This window comes from Rhipicephalus sanguineus, chromosome 5 (genome assembly GCF_013339695.2).
Source record: "Rhipicephalus sanguineus isolate Rsan-2018 chromosome 5, BIME_Rsan_1.4, whole genome shotgun sequence".
In the NCBI taxonomy this organism is placed as follows: domain Eukaryota; kingdom Metazoa; phylum Arthropoda; class Arachnida; order Ixodida; family Ixodidae; genus Rhipicephalus; species Rhipicephalus sanguineus.
Genome location: NC_051180.1, coordinates 97,012,840 through 97,030,408, shown reverse-complemented (window position 1 = coordinate 97,030,408; position 17,569 = coordinate 97,012,840). Strand labels below are relative to the sequence as shown.

The 17,569-nt window shown below is 46.8% G+C and overlaps 1 protein-coding gene across 1 annotated transcript; it reads left to right on the top strand.

Annotated features, from left to right (window-relative positions):
• The first annotated feature begins 35 nt into the window (after nt 1-35).
• LOC119394870 (phosphatidylinositol 4-phosphate 5-kinase type-1 gamma-like) lies at nt 36-17,502 on the top strand. The gene is made up of 7 exons (XM_049416003.1): nt 36-125; nt 1,161-1,291; nt 4,479-4,596; nt 9,678-9,830; nt 12,267-12,566; nt 15,864-15,944; nt 17,353-17,502. The coding sequence occupies exons 1-7, from the start codon at nt 36-38 to the stop codon at nt 17,500-17,502; spliced, it is 1,023 nt and encodes a 340-aa protein (XP_049271960.1).
• The last annotated feature ends 67 nt before the right edge of the window (nt 17,503-17,569 follow it).

Below are 17,569 nucleotides of genomic sequence, written 5' to 3'. Positions count from 1 at the left end.
GCTGGCACCTGGTAACCTTCAACGCTACCAATAGCATGTCCTTCCTCTTCGTGGCCGGCGTGTTTATAACCTTCGTCACCTTCATACTGTACATGCTCGGGCACAACCGCCTGCATCGCTCTCAGGCAAGGATCCAATTATAGGGTTTTTACACTATGTGTGTGCCCGCATAGCGATGCTCTGGCAAGTGTAGGTATGCAGGCCACACGTAGATTTGTGCACAAACCTACAGCGTAGCTATAAGGGGCTGGGCTTTTCGTATAGTGACCCTTTCCTACTTCATAAGCGGTTACTACAGACATAATAATAATAATAATAATAATAATAATAATAATAATAATAATAATAATAATAATAATAATAATAATAATAATAATAATAATAATAATAATTTTGGGTGTTTTACATCCCAAAACCACGATATCATTGTGAGGGACGCTGTTTGGACCACGTTACGTTGTTTAACGTACATCTAAATCTAAGTATACACGGACCTCGGGCATTCCTACAGACATAAAAAACATAACCTCGGCATTTTGTGCTGTATTTTCATGACATACAATCGCAGGCATTGCTTTGCATACTTATGATTTGCCTTTGCAGCTGCACTGCGATACCATTAATTTCTTTCAACAAAATTCGACGTCTGTCAGGATCGTATCGTTGCCTCTGGGTTGCCATCCGTGTACAGACAGTCAGGCCCGTAGCCAGTCAGGCACCCCAAAATTTTGCTGAAGTATGTGTTTTTACCAAAACTAATAATAAACATAGGTATTTTTCCTCAAAAAGTCAAGGTTTTCAGCACGTGCCCCCCTCCCCCCCACCCGCCGAAAAAAATCCCTGGCTACGGGCCTGCAGACAGTGCTACACTTGATATAACGCAATACTGTGTCTTATCCGTCTGTCTTGGGACTTTGCTGTAAGATTGTCAAGTGAATTGAGAAGGGTGAACGCTCACTGCGATTTTTTTTAACTACTGCTCAAAAGGAACGCGATCAGCTTCGCGCGATGTTCATCAACGTCGTTACGTTCAAAACAATAGTATTACTTCAAGAATGTTTTATATTTCTTCCCTTCAGGTTGAAAATTCTGGATAAGAGTGTGGTCATTACGACGTTTGATCTGTGTACGCTTTCTCTCTCTCTCTCTCTCTTCTGCAGATTCAAGCGTCAAAGGCTATAGGTTCGATTCAACTAGGAATAGCTTACGCCGTTGCCAGTCTGGCGTCGAAACCGGAGCGCAATTTATTGATCAGGGATTTCGCTGTGATAGAATCAATCTTTTTGCCTGGGTAAGCTTGCTTGAACCACTTTCGGTGTCTGTTCTTCGCATTGTCGCGTGGGGTTTCCCCATCCTCTGAATTACTTTGGTTTCACTGGTTACAACTTCAGTGTAAACACGTTCGATATTGTACCGGATCTTATATGGCTTGGGCGCTGTGCGCACAAATTTCTCTTCTATCACGCAATGTTGGATGACAGTTTCTCACTAATGCAGTGGCTCGTAAATTAGCTATTTGAGCTCTTAGCTGTTGTGATTGCGCTTAGAGTGTCGCATACGGGAACAGTAAAGGGGCAATTAAGTTGAGTTACCGTGTTTCCTTGTGTAAGAGCCGCACCCCCACTTTGGAGTGTCCCCAAGCTTCACATAGTCGTTACGAGCATACTGGCGCGTTGATTAACTGATGTAAGTAGTTACTTTTACTGAACCGCAGCTGCCAAAGTACAAGACGATACTTTGAAATCTATTGCGTCACAATGACGTACGGGGTGCTGTGCTTTCGGCTCGAAGCTGGTGAGTGTTTTATGGCGCGAGTGCGAGTGATGACCAATGAACGCCAAGAGATACCTTGTGCGAAGATATTGCGCTGCCAATGAAAATAGAAGTGCTTCTTGCAGGGTCAGTCGGATCATACCGATACTAGAGGAAACCCAGCGAAGAATTAGACGCAAATGCGAAGGGAACAAGACACGTGGTGTTGTGTTTTCTTTCATTCGTGTTTACGTTTCATTTTTCGCTTGGTTTTTTCTGAAGTATCAATGACGATAGTCTGGTGTGCGTGTCTGTATAGGGGCCTAAAATGCTCGCTCTAAATGGAACAATGTGAGTATTAAAACCATGACATTTGTTAGTGAGGCTTACAATGAGCGTGGTAGACGTGACATAAACGAATGTCTTGCTAAAATTCGTTGATTCAAGTACAGAACCGCTGCCTTCTCAGGATACTTGAACGCGAGGGAGTGGACGCACGTGCTATACAAGATACTGCCGTCGCAGCTAGAGTTCATGTATATGGATCCTTTAGGTATATCCAGTAACTGTAGTCGCAGCCGCCTCCAAGGTCAGGCTGTGTTACGAAGCACTAGGGTGCTGATAACATCTAGGGCGTCGATTTCGCTGAGAAAGGCTAAAACTGGTTTTATGTCAAACAAGGGTTCTTGTCTGAGAGGCAGTGAGGGACGTAAAGGAACATTTTTCTCGGGAAGCTTGCGGGAAGCGCTTCTTTTTCGGTGCGAAGTTAAAGACAGTCAAGCTTGGCTTTCATTTTTATTCCGGTTAGTACAGATTCTAATTTTTAATGCTTTATCAGCCTAAGCTGAATTTGTGCTTCTCTTTACAGTTCTCTTAGACAAGCTTCTCGTTCGCCCTTTACACAGAATCCAAGTAGCCAGTTTATGGCAGCCGCGCATGACTAGAACGCATATTTCCTCATTGTCTGAGGTCATTTTAAAGGGCCTTAAACCACCTAGAGGTCGAAATTTAGTTGTGTTGTTGTAGTTGTGCACGAGTCTACAACGAACACGTAGCCGTGAGAATTTCTCGAAACGGTGCCGTAATAGCGGAGTTACACGCGTTTGATCATCCAAAAGGGGCCCTCGCTCGTTTCGCTCTTTCCTTCGCTACGCTCCGTTCGTCGGCTCGTCTCTCCCCCTGGCCGAGTGCTTCTCCTCACCGTGCGAGGAGGAAGAGCGGCGAGCGCTTATCTGCGAGCAAACAGGCTCATTTTGTGGATGACATGAGCAGACGACAATGCTAACGCCACGGCGAACGCTGAGGCAGCTGAGGATTACCGAAAGGCCCGGATAGGAGAGGGTATTGTTTCTTGGAATCCGCCTTTTTGATTTTCCTGTGCTGCCCTCTGCCGTTTTGGTAGGGGTTTGGTAGGGGCCGGGACAACCGGTATTGCCAGAAGCCAGGGGCGTAGCCAAGGGGGGGGGGGGGTTCAACCCCCCCCCCCGAAATTTTCCAGTTTTGCTTGCGTATATATACACGCACACATACAAACGCACGCACGAACATACATAAAGTATGGTTGACACCCCCCCCCCCCCCGAAAAAAAATTCTGGCTACGCCCCTGCCAGAAGCAAAGTCTCCGAGATGGTGAGACGTTTAGCGACTTTTCTGCTAGGAGAGAGCGCATGCGCGGGGGAGTCGTGAAAAAGGCGAATTAGAGGGGTGTCCGCGGCTCGTAGCACTGCCAGCGCTGCCGCGTTTGGCATTGATCGTGACAGCATTTTGAACTCGATGCGCGTGTTTACTTGAAATGTTAAAGAAATTATCGCAGGTGGTTTACGAGCCATTTAAATATTTTATCGCTGTATTAGAAGATGCGAAATAACTTAAATATTCAAGTTTACCTTCAAATATTGCACATACTAATTATCACATTAGGATGCCGAAGTAGCTAGGCCAATTATAAACATTTAAAGCGGAAAGTTGAGCTAGTTGGTAACGTGAATAATAGGACAAGTTTACTAGCGAAAAATACTGATAACTCATCTTTGTTGCTGATTTTTTCAGTATTAACAGGACCTTTGCGCGCATGCGGTCGCCACGTTGTCGATATATACCTGAATGTTATGTGTAATAAAGTTTAGTCGAAGTCTAGCGTTGTCCTGTATTGCTTCTTCTCGTCCACGTCTTTTTCGCTAGTAAACATGTCCTATTATTCAATTATAAACAGCAAAAAGTTAAAAAATGTAATTCAACATAACTAGCATGCATGATCAGATCTCTGGGGCGAAAGTTTTGTTATAGCATCGCTCTCAGCTATGGTATACATTTAGCAGCTTCGGTCAATAGTGCTGCATAGAAATAGTGCCGTAACATGGTGTAAGTGTACATTTCGAGATATTTCGTTGTTATTCAATACGAGAAATTGTTGAACATGTCACCGCTATTTCGCATCTGATGTTCAGAGGCTTACAATGTCACATTTTTAGTAGTGGTGCCCATTTGACTGAACACTTTCATTGATCGTCGGTCTACCAAGTGTTTGAGTTCAATGCGTTCTATGAAAAAAGGTGTAGCCTGTTTGTTTGTTTTCTCGTTTTTTTTTATTTTTTTGCGTGCAGATATATCACAGTTACGAAGTCTAGCCAAGCAGTTTTTGCTTTGCCCAACTCGAATTTACCACACAATCATTATTCAAGATAAAGTTTTCATGGATTATTTCCCTCTTTGTTCATTGTTTTAGGGAAGGAAGCAATGTGACGCCAGCTCATCACTACAGCGACTTCAAATTTAAGGCCTACGCTCCAGTCGCTTTTCGGTACTTCAGGGACCTGTTTAGCATAAACACCGAAGGTTTTCTGGTAAGTCATCTCGCCTCCTCTGCATGTCTCAGTAGCGTGGCCAGAAATTCTTTTCGGGGTTGGGGGGGGGGGGGGGGGGGGGAAGGTTCAACCACCCTTTATTCATGTTTGTGCGTGTGTTTGAATGCATATGTACACATGCAAAATCGAACCCCCCCCCCCCCCCCATGGCAGCGCCAGTGGATGCAGCCCTACTTCTTTCTGAAGCCAGATACAGGGGCATAATAATTGCTGGGTTTTACGTGCCAAAACCATGGCATGATTATGAGGCACGCCATAGTGGAGGGCTCCGGAAATTTCGACCACCTGTGGTCCTTTAACGCTCATCTAAATCTAAGTACACGGGCAGGGGCGTAGCGAAGGGGGCGGGGTGATTGGGGGGTTCAACCCCCCTACCCGAAATTTTTCAATTTTGCATGTGTATATATACACGCACACATACAAACGCACGCACGAACATACATAAAGTATGGTTGAACCCCCCCCCCCCCCCCCCCCGAAAAAATTTCTGGCTACGCCTCTGTACACGGGCCTCTACCATTCCGCCTCTATCGAAATGCGACCGCCGCGGCCAGGATCGAACGGCTAGATACAGTGACAAATGATGAGAAACAAAACAAATAATAGCTTCATTGCTGTGAACAGTGAAAAGTGCACAGTTTAATGTTTTAATCGAACAACTTAATTTCCAGACATTTTAGAATCACCTGACTGTCAAGGCACGCCCTAGTGTAGGGCTCTGGATTCATTTTGACCAGCTGAGATTCTCTAAGGCATACGTGACTGTTTTAAATTCATAAGCATTTCTACGCCGACTCAACAAGAACACTGTGTGTCGGTCCGTTTCTCGGTCACGTAAGACGAGTCGTTACAGGGAATAAATGTATAAAACCATTCTCTTTTTGTTCGCTGTGGTTGGTTTCGAAACTACGGCCCCACGCTCAGAAGGCGTGTCGCTTACCCACTGACCAAAAACCCACGCTTACAGAACGTGAACAGGCATATCTGAATCATATGAATGCGATGTACCGGCGATACAAAAACAAATGTAAAAGGGGAACACTTTATATGAAGGCTTTGTTGAATTTCGTGCCCGTAGAATAAAATCCCTAGCAACATGTTAAGCCGACATGGAGAGAGAAAGAAAGAACGCAATTTTATTGTCGTCAGTCTTTATAGAGCTACGTAGGGCGCCTCGATGCCAGCGTTCCTTCGCACTGGGTGGTGACACCCCTTGACCGCGTCGCCGCCATGTTGGGTCAAACAGTGGTGCTATCGCGTTGCGTGATGTCGCCCCATATTGGTTCAAACACTGGACGCTGTATACCACCCTGTACGTTAAGGAACGAAGGAACCCTGCCATCGGGGCGCCCGGCAGGTGATCCGACAGGCCGAGCCCGGTGGTCACCTCCTCTGCCCTCTGTACGGCCTGGAGCTGGACTCCCAGGCTGGTGGAGGTCAAAACCTCCTCCCACCCCTCAGGTGAGGGAGTGGCCAGGAGATCGGGGTCTTGCAGTCCCGGAGAATGTGGTTAAGTGTGGCTGATGGACCCACGATGCGAGCAATGAGGGTCAATCGTGTCGGGGTATTACGTGCATGAATATTTTGCGGCGTGGCGCGGTGGTAGAGAAATGGACTGGGAATCAGCCGACACGGAGAATTGCACGCATGAGAAAAATTCCGACTTTGCGAAGATTGAATGGCAAACAGGCGCCGCCGTTTTATGCCGTTCCGGACGCTGCCGAACAGGAAGACGAAAGACGCCGTGCCGCCACGTTACAGGGAAGGCCGCAACCATAGTAATTTCCTATACGATAAGACTATACGCTTGCGCATCACTTAGACAACTCCCAAAGGAGATTCTGCGTGGAGTTTTTATGAAGTGCGGTCAATATGAGATAAGGAAAAGCGAAAGTTGGCGAAAGAAAACAACCTGCCGCCGGTGGAGATATATAATCCACAACCTTCGCGTCACGCGAAACTAGAAATGAATCCCTGCACCGGCGAGAAATTCATGGCGGCGTAATAGCACCTCGGCGCGTTAACCCATGCGTGGACTTGAACGTCAGTCCTGGGGGAGTTTTTGTGTGATAGTAGGGTACATCGTACTTTAAATCGTCGAACATTTGTTCTAAACACGGCTTACTGCTCTCCCATGGTAAACTAATCACCCTGTGTTCTATACACAGTTCTACAACCGGGACGGCGTGCCGTTTTCCCATAAGATGAACTTGTTGGCTAATTGGTTGAACATCTTGAATCGGGAAACAGCGCGGTAAAAACGGAAGGCGAAGCCTTAGAAACGAACAACACACCACACGAGGAGCTGACTATCAACTGAAGTTTATCATTTCAAATGAAATGTAATATGTGGCGTCACACATATCACAAAATTTGTGACGTCAACAGTTCGTCACATGATGACGCCATCGACATCGTCAATCAGTAAAAGGTAGGACGATCCCGGAGGCAGTGTGCAACACCGCGTGAGGTGCAGAAAGGTTTCGTAGGGCGGCACGCATTTCGTTTCACCAATTCAGTCGAGTCTAGGCGCTGCGTTGGCGCGGTCAAGCGTGGCAAGTATGGGTCGACCGCGCATTGTGAAAACGCCCGAGGAGCAGCGTGCTTACGATGAACGACGACGAGCTAAGGGCTCCTTCTTGGACTCTATAGGCTTGATTCATCCTGAAAGAGCCCAGCAGTACCTAAAGCTCAGCGTCTCGGAGAAGCGAGCAAACGCATCGCGTTGCTTCTTTGATAACACTAGCTGCAACATTAGGCAATCGGAGGCAGTGCACACTAACTGAACAAACATCTCGACTCGCTCATCCTTCAGAACTACCGCAGATTACTTGCAAGATAGGACGCGCGCCACCTGCTGCTGCGAGGAGGCAAGTGGCCGTGCACGCGTACGGCCACTTGCCTCCTCCTCTGGTTTAAAAACACAGATCTCTGATCAACCGCCCTTTGCACTAGCGTGCTCATCCTCCCTGCACTCTCACAACGCACTTACCCTAATCAATATAGGCGTCGGCAGGGGTAGTGCAAAAGGGGCACTAGCAAAAGGGACAAAAGGGGCACCTTGGCAGGGGCGTAGCCAGACATTTTTTTTCGGGGGGGGGGGGGGGGGTTCAGCCATACTTTATGCATGTTCGTGCGTGCGTTTGTATGTGTGCGCGTATATATATGCAAGCAAAACTGAAAAATTTCGGGAAGGGGTTTGAAACCCCACCCCCCCCCCTGGCTACGCCCCTGCCTCCAAGACAAAATCCTGCCGGCACTTAAAAAAAATCACATCCCCTCCTGCCCAGCACGGTAAGGTGGCGCGCTTTTCTTTGATCCCCACAGTGCACCACGCGCGGGGCGCGATGACATCTGATCGCGGTTAGACTTCACACGGAACATCAGGGTGACGGCAAATTTTCGCTTGCGGCTGCCCTGTAACAACTATGGGTATAAACTGCCGGTAAGCCCCTGTAACAACTACCTGAGACAATGACGTTTCCAGAAGAACAGCAAACGGTCTTCTGACGATTACGTCACAATCATTTGATCGTAGTGGTGTTGGCACGTCCGCATGCTGGCCACGAGCCGAGCAAGCGAATTCTTTGGTCGAAATGCGTATGCACTTCCGAAATGTGTAATTCAAGTTGCGTTCGAAAGCTATTTGATGTTTTTGCTGGCAGAGTACATACTTTGGACTGCTGAGCGAGCAGATATTTACTTTAATGTAATTTACATTACCTTGGATGTGTTGCATACATTTTTTTTATAGCAGCTGAATGTATATTAACTAGGGATGGGCGAATAGTGATTTGGTCGAATAATTTCGAATCGAATAGTTCGAATAGTATTCACCGCATATTATTAAGAAAACTGAGCATTTATGTCATGACCCTTGCACAATATTTTTAAGGATTGGAACTAGGTATGAGTGAATGTCACTTTTCTGGTTTGAAATGAAGCAGCCTTGAATAGTATCAAGATTTGAATAGGGTGCAAGTTATAAGTGGACGTTACAATTTAAAAATTACTATGCCCGTATAACACGCTTTTAAACAAAATGTCACAGTTTCGCCGCAACGGCGAAGCAATGAATGCGATAGCAACAAATTGGAATCTAACGCGAAGAACGGAAAGCAGCTCGAAATTGCAAGCGCGTCGCTCGAGCCCAAAGGACGCACGAAAAAAACGCACACAGGACGAGCGCGAACTATCATGCGTCACAGCTCGATACTTGAAGCGCACTGCTCAAACATAAAGCAGGACGCACGAAACGAACGAACAAGTACACACAGGACGAGCGCGAACTAAATGTCGCAGTTGTTACTTATTTCCGTTTGAACAGCGCGCTCCTTTCGCAAACGCGGTCGCTGCCGCGAGCGAAAGACCTTCGTTTAATTCAGGGACTTTACCTTCGTTGCGCTCCTCGCGCCATCTCGCCGGCAATGAAGAAACGCTTATAAGCGCCTGCCGTCTCTGAGTCCGGCCAGCGGTAAAGAGGATCGGCGTTTCGTGGCGTAGTGGCTAGCGCCACGGGCTGCGCAGCGAGAGGTCCCTGGTTCGATTCCGCGCTTCGGGAGCATTTTCTAAATTGTTTTTCTTTGGGACTTTCATATATATATATACATACATATACGGTGAATGACGGCGACAGGGACGGACAAAAACCAGCCGAGACTGTCCATATAATTACCATCGCAATAAAAAAATATGTACATTTAACCTTTAAGTGTAGCTTCGTGGCAGTGCAGATTTCCCCTGGATAAGTTGTTTCACGGCACAGCAAGCAGACGCTGCAGTGAAACCACCTTTACAGGGAGTTATGTGCAGTCAAATGTATACATATATTGGTTCATTTCGAATACTTCGAAATTTCGAATAATCTAAATTCGTATCGAAGCGAATTCGAGTACTGTAATATTCATTCGAATATTCGAAATGCCCGAATAATCGCCCATCACTAATATTAACTGAAATAAAGCATGGCACTCCAAGTATTTTCTTCGCTTCATTATTTCCGGTAACTCGTCATGCTGAGGCTCAAAAGCGAATTGGATTCCTTCCGTGACTGATTGCAGATGTCTTTGTGTCACGAACCCTTGAGGGAGCTCTCAAATCCTGGCGCAAGCGGAAGTACGTTTTACCTCACCAGCAACGACGAGTTCATCATCAAAACCGTTCAACACAAGGAAGCCGAGTTCCTGCAGAATCTGCTGGCAGGTTACTACATGGTGAGTGCGCTTAAGCGGAACCCAAGAACTTCGCGGAGCCTGAGACTCTTTAAACGGTCCTTCGTGGGCCATTGCAAACACATGAGCTGTGTGTAGGATATGTGGTGACAGATTTTGTCTGCAATACTATAATGCTCATAAAAAAACAAACTCACAGGACCGTTTATGCATTCGCCTGAGACGGCCCGAAGGCGAAAGCCATCTTCTTCTCAGTCGACGTATTGATTCTTCCCCCCCCCCCCATTCCGAAAGCACCTGCACCTCACCTGGTATTGCGCTTCCTCCGTCATCGGTCCACCTTTGACCAAGCGACGGTGTCATATGTGCTGACGTCATCATTTGACGTCAGGTTATGTGACGTCATGACGACGTCATTGTGACGTCGTCACGTTATGATTTCTTTCACCATTTCTGTTGATGCCGACAGTCAATTTTCGAGTTTGATGAGGCATCTAAGGCTTTCGCCTTTAAAAGAAGCAGAATCCACGCGCCTTTTCTCTCCGGAAACCTACGCTCCCTACCAGCACAGACGATGTTAGATACGACTTCAGCGTTAAAGGGACTGACAACCGCCCAGAACGTGTCACAGGACATTGTTGGTGAGAAAGACTGAACCGTGGTGACAGACTCGACCATTGTTCTCGCCATTTGAATGGAATTTGTATGGTTAAATTGCGTTTGAAAGTCACAAAAACCGCCAAGTCATGAACCGCTATCGCGCTCACCTGATTGCAGCTTGTGTTGCGTGTACGACTTCGACAGCGCCACAGATTAAAAAAGTCTGATAAAAAGTTTCACGGAGTTTTCCGCGTTACCGCTCCACGATCAGACACTCTGACCAGAATAACAGAGAGCTTAGCTAGTTGGTAAGTATTCATTCTAAGAAGACAGGGCGTGCAAACACGGACGTTTGTGGTGTCGGCGTTTGTCAGGCAACCACAAAGTCGGCGTTTGTGGTGTCCTGACTTCTTTCTTGTGTCTGTGTTTGCACGCCCTGTCTTTTTAGAATGAATACTCTGACCAGTAAGCTTTCTGTTGCGCGGAAACAGGTATACCATAAAATATTCGGGGGATGCTTGACACTTCCTAAAAATGTGAAGGCGAAAGCCTGCTTGGATCGTCAGTTGATCTGCTGTTGAACTTTCTGCTGACATGCTGAACTTTATAATGAACGCTCTGCTGATGTGCTGTTGAAGTTTATGTTCAACTTAATGCTGATGTCATGTCGAACATTGCGGCGGTATTTCTGTCAGACTTTACGTTGAAATTTGGTTAAGCTTTCTGTTAGGCTTCGGAAAAACTTTCCATTGATTATTGTATACATTCTGATGACATCTATGAACTGTTATATTGACGTTTGTAGAACTTTCGCTACTCATATTCAGATAACCTTACAAAGGCGAGACCTGCCACGGTGGTCTAGTGGTTATGGTGCTCGACTGCTGATCCGAAGGTCGCGGGATCGAATCCCGGTCGCGGCGGCCGCATTTTCAATGGAATGGGAAATGCTTGAGGCCCGTGTACCTATAGGTTGAAGTGCACGTTAACACTACGCTGTCCCTCGTGATCACATCGTGGTTCCGGGACGTTAAACCGCAACAATTATTATATTATTACAAAAGCAAGACATACCTAGTCGGGATCGAATGCTTTTAACTTGGCAAGTATTAATATTATGTACAAATGAGTGCTCACCGAAATCCCAAGCTGACACAATGAAGCGGAAGTTGCGCTTCATTGTATCAGCTTGTGGTTTTTATCCATTGCCAGCGTTTATCTGGCCCCGCAAGAAAAGCACATAGCCCTAGAACAACGAACGGCAACATAAAAGGTCACAAGAATAGCAGTTTGAGCGTGCTGGTATTCCACGACGTTCTCAGTGTTTAGCGCAACCCAAACAGAGTAAAAGGAGGCGCTCTGTCCCGTGTCCTTCCTTCTGTTTGTGTTCTCTCGCGCCTTAAAAGCAATTAAGAGTAAAAGGAAACAAAGGTAGTGTAGAATTGAGGACAAGACGACAGCGCTCACGCTGTCTTGTCCTCCTTTGTCCTAACTTCCGAACCAGTTCGAAGTTGGCTCATGCTGCCGTCTTGTCCTCCATTCTCCCCCTACCTTTCCTTCTACCCCGACCTTTGTTTTTATTATTTCTTTTACTCTGAGTTGAGCTTAACACTAGCAGCGAAACACAAAAGGTGTCAGCATTTGACCTGTGCACATCATTTACTGTTGCCCGCCTCCCCCCCCCCCCTTTTTTTTTTTTTGCTAGCGGTGCACAAACTACACGGTCAAAGCCTATACTTCTGGGATTACCTAGATACGCCGTTCTTATGCTATCACACTCGTCTTTTGCGCAGAGCTTTACGCGATGCTGCAAAGAAAAAAGCAAGGGCAGGTCAAACTGAAAACAAAAAAGAAGTGTCTGTCGTGTGCGTTTTCCAGAACCTGAACCATAATCCGCGAACCCTTCTGCCCAAGTTCTACGGACTCTACTGCTACCAGTGCGGCGGCAAGAGCGTGCGCGTCGTGGTGATGAACAACCTGCTGCCCTCGGTGGTGCCCATGCACCAGAAGTTCGACCTGAAGGGATCCACCTTCAAGCGCAAAGCGAGCAAGCACGAGCGCAGCAAGCGCTTCCCGACCTTCAAGGACCTCGACTTCCTCGAACAGCATCCCGACGGCATCCTGCTGGAGACCGACACGTACAATGCCCTCATGAAGACCATCCAGAGAGACTGCCAGGCATGACTGTTGCACCCTTCCTTTTATTAATGGCTTCAGGGGTTGACACTAAAGTGAAACAATTAATCAGTTTAGACCGGGGGTCTGAAACACGCGGTCCGCGAACCTTTCGCTAGCGGCCCGGCCCGCACACGACTGTCTTCGTCCTATATATACTTTCTTTTTTCTTAATAAGTATGTCCAAAAGCTATACAGGCATGTCTCGTCTCAAGCATTATTTTCCTAAGGTAACCCCCATGTGGTCACCATGTGTTGAAACAGAACCATGCAACAAAAACTCGATATTTCAGAATCGGCGGCCAGATTTCAGTTACTCTGCAGATCGGTATACGATGACTCTCGAATCCTGACTCCAAATCTCCTTCAGAAATGACCCATATATAAGATATGGGAGAGGCATTCTTTCAATTGGCAGTTGTAAATGACATTCATTCACGCCCTCATCCCCTTTCCCGCTTAAACCTTCTTCACTGCCAATAGCCCTTGCGGGACTATTTGTTGACTGCGGCCCGCTGGCTGAGGTGAGTTTGAGACCCCTGGTTTAGACTGTTAAAATATACTTTTCAAACTCGATTGTCGTTAATTTCACCATCACAGGCTCATTAACAGAAGAGAAAAAAAATCTAGGTGAAAGTTTCATTTTTAAATTTCGCGCCGAAATATCCGCACGTGACGTCACGTACTTCAAAATGTTTTATTCGTATTTCGGCTTTCCATAGATCTTGAGATAGTGTACACCGCACTCGAAAATCGCTAGAACGAAATGCGAAGTGACAAAATACCGGATATTACGAAGTAATTTTATAATATACACGGGACTCCCTGCTGCATTATTTTTTATACCATATATAAGGCGAAAGTTCAAGGGAAGATGGCAGCTTGAAGAGATGGAAAATTTGTGAACACGGGTTGGAGCCGACGTTTCGACAAGCAGACTTGTCTTCTTCAAGGCTGCAACTGCAACTGAAAGCAGTTGCAGCCTTGAAGAAGACATGTCCGCTTGTCGAAACGTCGGCTCCAGCGACACCCTGTACGTGTCTAAGGATTTTTCATCGCTTTTGTATACCATGTAACTCCTACACGACTTTTGAAGTAAACTCGAAAATGTCATACCCCTTGATATTTGCATGGCTTTATTCATTCGAAGCCTCGTTTTTAACTAAGCGAAATTGCCCTGCCAATTGGTATTACGAATATGATGGGCTATATTGGTCTCACGAATAAATGTGGCGTGTATGTTTATTTCCACGGAGTTCATGCTGTCATTTACCTGTTATATCAATAAACTTAGCTCGAAGTTGGCGTACTGTGTCTATCATTACCACTCGCTAACGCTGTTCATTTCCTGTTCCCTGTCTTCTATCGCACAAACAGCACTTGCTCGCCAACTAATTGTCACTATGTCGAATAACCAACTAGCCCAACAAGAAGTTTTAATTGTCACTTCGTTGCGCCCTCGTGCAATAACACGTCCGCGCGGAGGTGCAGTAGTTACGCTGTTCGTATGCTGCCCCGAATGTCGCGGGTTCGATCCCGGTAGCGGCGGTCTCATCTCGATGGAGGCGAAACGCTTAAGGTCCGTGTATACCGTGCGATATCAGTGCACGTTGGAGAATAAAAGATTGTCGAAATTTCCGGAGCCCTCCACTTCGGCGTGCCTCATAATCATATATCGTGGTTTTGGCACGTTAAACCCCAGATATTATTAATATTATTATAGTCAAGGACGCGAGCCACGAGACGAGCCTTCAATATTTACGCCCCCAGTGACAGCCATCAGTGTGATTTCAGTTTATTAACACCGTCAGCAACATGATCAGGGCTTTCGAGCAGGTGCAATCAAACATCGCGTTGCGATCGGGCGAGGTGATCGAGCACGCGGCGCACAGCATAGAATTTCAGCGAGATTGTGGCTTGATAAAAACTCGTTCTTAATGCTCGCGCGATAGTGAAATCAATTCGTCACGTAACTCATGCGTTTACTAAAGGCATTGCAGTTATATTCGTCCATCAATTTTCTGCATGCATACCTGCCAAGTATCTACTCAAAGGGGGGGGGGGGGGCTATGAAGTATGCCGACCGCAGGGGGGGGAGGGGGGTACTGCGATAGCAATTATATGGACACTGTCAGCGGGATTTTGCGGTCGCCGCTGATCTGTACAGAGTCCAAACCGATTACATCGCTTACGCATCGTCTGTTTCGCGTGCGAGTAAATGCGCGCTAGCGCTAGGGACGAACGCGGTTGAAGCACAGATGAAACGACCCGGCCGTCACCGTCGCGCGAAGGGCACATGCGATAACATCGCTCCGCGCGCGAGGCCTGTCGTCGCTTGCTTACCAGTTATTTCGTCGGGCAAGGGACCATAAGGGGCGCCGTTGAGACGGGGACGGTCGCGAGCGCTGGCGAACACGCTATCTCGACAGACATCGGTAACGCCTACCCTTTTAAGTGCTGGGCTCTCCATTTAAAGCAGTAGTGACACAAAATTTTGAAGGCCAGATAACTTGTGGGATAGATATTTGTGTACACAAACGCATCATCTACGAAATGTCAACGGCTGATATAACCTATAACACATTTAGGATCAATTTTTAAATTGCGTGTAGCGCATCTGTACGCGAAACGTCCCACCTCGCGTCACCGTGACGCACGGGGCGCGCAATATGCACTAGACGAGTGGGGAAATACTGGATTTTCGGGAGATTTTCCTATGACCCGTACAACCGGGAGAAACGTTCAAAATCCGGGAGTCTCCCGGGTAATCCGGGAGACTTGGCAGGTATGTGCATGCCTTCAAAGTGCGATTGATCGGAATTCGTTGCGCTGCAGAAATCAATGTCTTCTATTTTATTTTTTTTTGTAGGCCTGAAGCCGTTTATGAGCTCCATAAGTACTGTCCTTAATATAGGAGTTTCGAGAACTCTTATTACACAGGGCTGTGTGATCTACGCGTGGAATGAACACATGCTTCCTCTATACTTCGCTCATCTCGAAACTCGGTTTACCAAAAATTTTGACTCAAACCAGTGGCGTAGCCAGGGGGGGGGGGCACACCAGGCCCGTGCCCCCCCCCCCCCCGAAATTTTTTTTGCTATTGCATACTAAGCCCAAAATGACACTTGACCACATCTGCCTTCCCGGCCCCCACTACAAATCAAGGAGGTGCCCCCCCCCCCCCGAAAAAAATTTCTGCCTACGCCCCTGACTCAAACCTATGCCGAAGACCAAACTCTGCAAGTTTTGGGAACATTCAAGCAATATGCGGGCACGTTTTTTTCTCGACCATTTGTGCAGGTATTGGAGAGCTTCAAAATAATGGACTACAGCCTCCTGATAGGCATACACAACATCGACCAGGCGGCGAAGGAACAAGTAGTGAGTTCTTTCAATGTTCATGGAACCGAGTTCCTGAATATGGAGGTTATGGTCATCCATATTGCTTTTGTGCCGGCACTTCACAAGTACATGAAAATATGCCCATTGACTCACACTCATTTCTTTTCGAAATTTCGCCAGGAAATGGCTCCAACGCGATTCCAGCATAGGATTTCCTGTAAAAAACCGCTGACAACATCGCAAATTGAGGTATTCGAAATTAGGCAATGCAGAAAACTTACGCTTCATATTTAGTCGCTCTTGCTCTCCATGTCGCTTACGGTGTTACCGGAGTTAATATGGCTTATAAGTTATAAGTTATTACCAAAGGTTGTCATTGCTCTGACGCATGTAATAGGGAAGCTGTTTTAAGTCGAGAGCAATTAGATGCCTCATCACACGCGAAAATTGACCGTCAGCGGCGGCGTCGCCACAATTGGTGATACAAGAAATGAAATCATCGTTTGATGACGTCACTATGACGTACGTCACCATGCCGACACAGGTCGCCGAAATTTGTGATCTCATTATGTCGTCACAGTGGCGTCATCATGCGACGTTACATGATGACGCCATCACATGACACCCTAGCTTGATGAAATGTGGGCCGATCCCGGAGGCACGGCAAAACCATGTGAGGTTCAGAAAGCTTCCACTGCCTGCGATCCCGGAGGCCGTGCAAAACCTTGTTGGGTGCGGAAGGCCTTCGTGTTAGAAGGTAGGGGTGGTGGAACAATACAATGCATAATCTAAAATGCATAAGAGACCGCGTGACATTTTTATTTTACTTGTTGATGGAAATGTAGCGCTCTGTGCAACACTAATGCGTAATTTCAATACCATGTATAACCGTGCACGATTCGGACGGTAGGTGGGTGGGGAGGGTGGGGGGAATTTCACTGTCACTATTAATTTTTCAGGCACTGTATCATAGAAACTCATATACCTCAGTTGAAATGACGAAGGCCTGAAAACGTTCTAAATAAAATGCGCAAATACGGTATACGTCAAGTGGAAAACGCCCGCGTTAAAAATGTTCTGTATGAAGGCGCGTCCAACTACACACCAACTGAGGAAAGCGCTTAGATGCTGTATTACGTATGTCTATATCAATGCAGGAGCAGTAAAATGTAAGTTCTCAAGTTGAAACCCATATTTAGCTGTAATAAGGAAATAAGTCATGCTGTTCATGCAAGCGAGCTTTTTTTTCTGAAGAAGACTCCCGAATGGAAACCGAAACGTCAGTAAAATGTTTCCGCCCATTCTTTTTTTTTTTTTTACGGGCGCCAAAACCGGGAGGTGGGTGGTGGGGGAGGCGTCGTTAGGCTTTTTTGTGCACCCCCTAATGTTGCGGGACCCTGCGGACCTGTGTGTTCAACACTTCACAACTTATTGTCCAACTGCGTAGTTGTATGCTCAGAACAGCAGCGGCCTCATCTTGAAGCCTTGCACGCAGGAGCGGCAGTCTCGGGGTGCAAAGGACGAAGTGAAACTCGATCCTCCAGCAGGCGCGGAAGAAGACTCCATCTCCAAACCAGCAGGTAAAGCCATTCTCTAATGTTTACAGCTTTCCCTAATACGGGCGAAAAATCGACGCGAGCTGTGACCGACCTTTCAGGCCAATA

Bases quoted from the DNA above. Each gene is read 5' to 3' on its own strand.
- LOC119394870 (XM_049416003.1), top strand. From the start codon at position 36: ATGTCCTTCCTCTTCGTGGCCGGCGTGTTTATAACCTTCGTCACCTTC. The intron at 126-1,160 runs GCAAGGATCCAA...TCTCTTCTGCAG, and splicing joins ACCGCCTGCATCGCTCTCAG to ATTCAAGCGTCAAAGGCTAT. The intron at 15,945-17,352 runs GTGAGTTCTTTC...CCAACTGCGTAG, and splicing joins AGGCGGCGAAGGAACAAGTA to TTGTATGCTCAGAACAGCAG.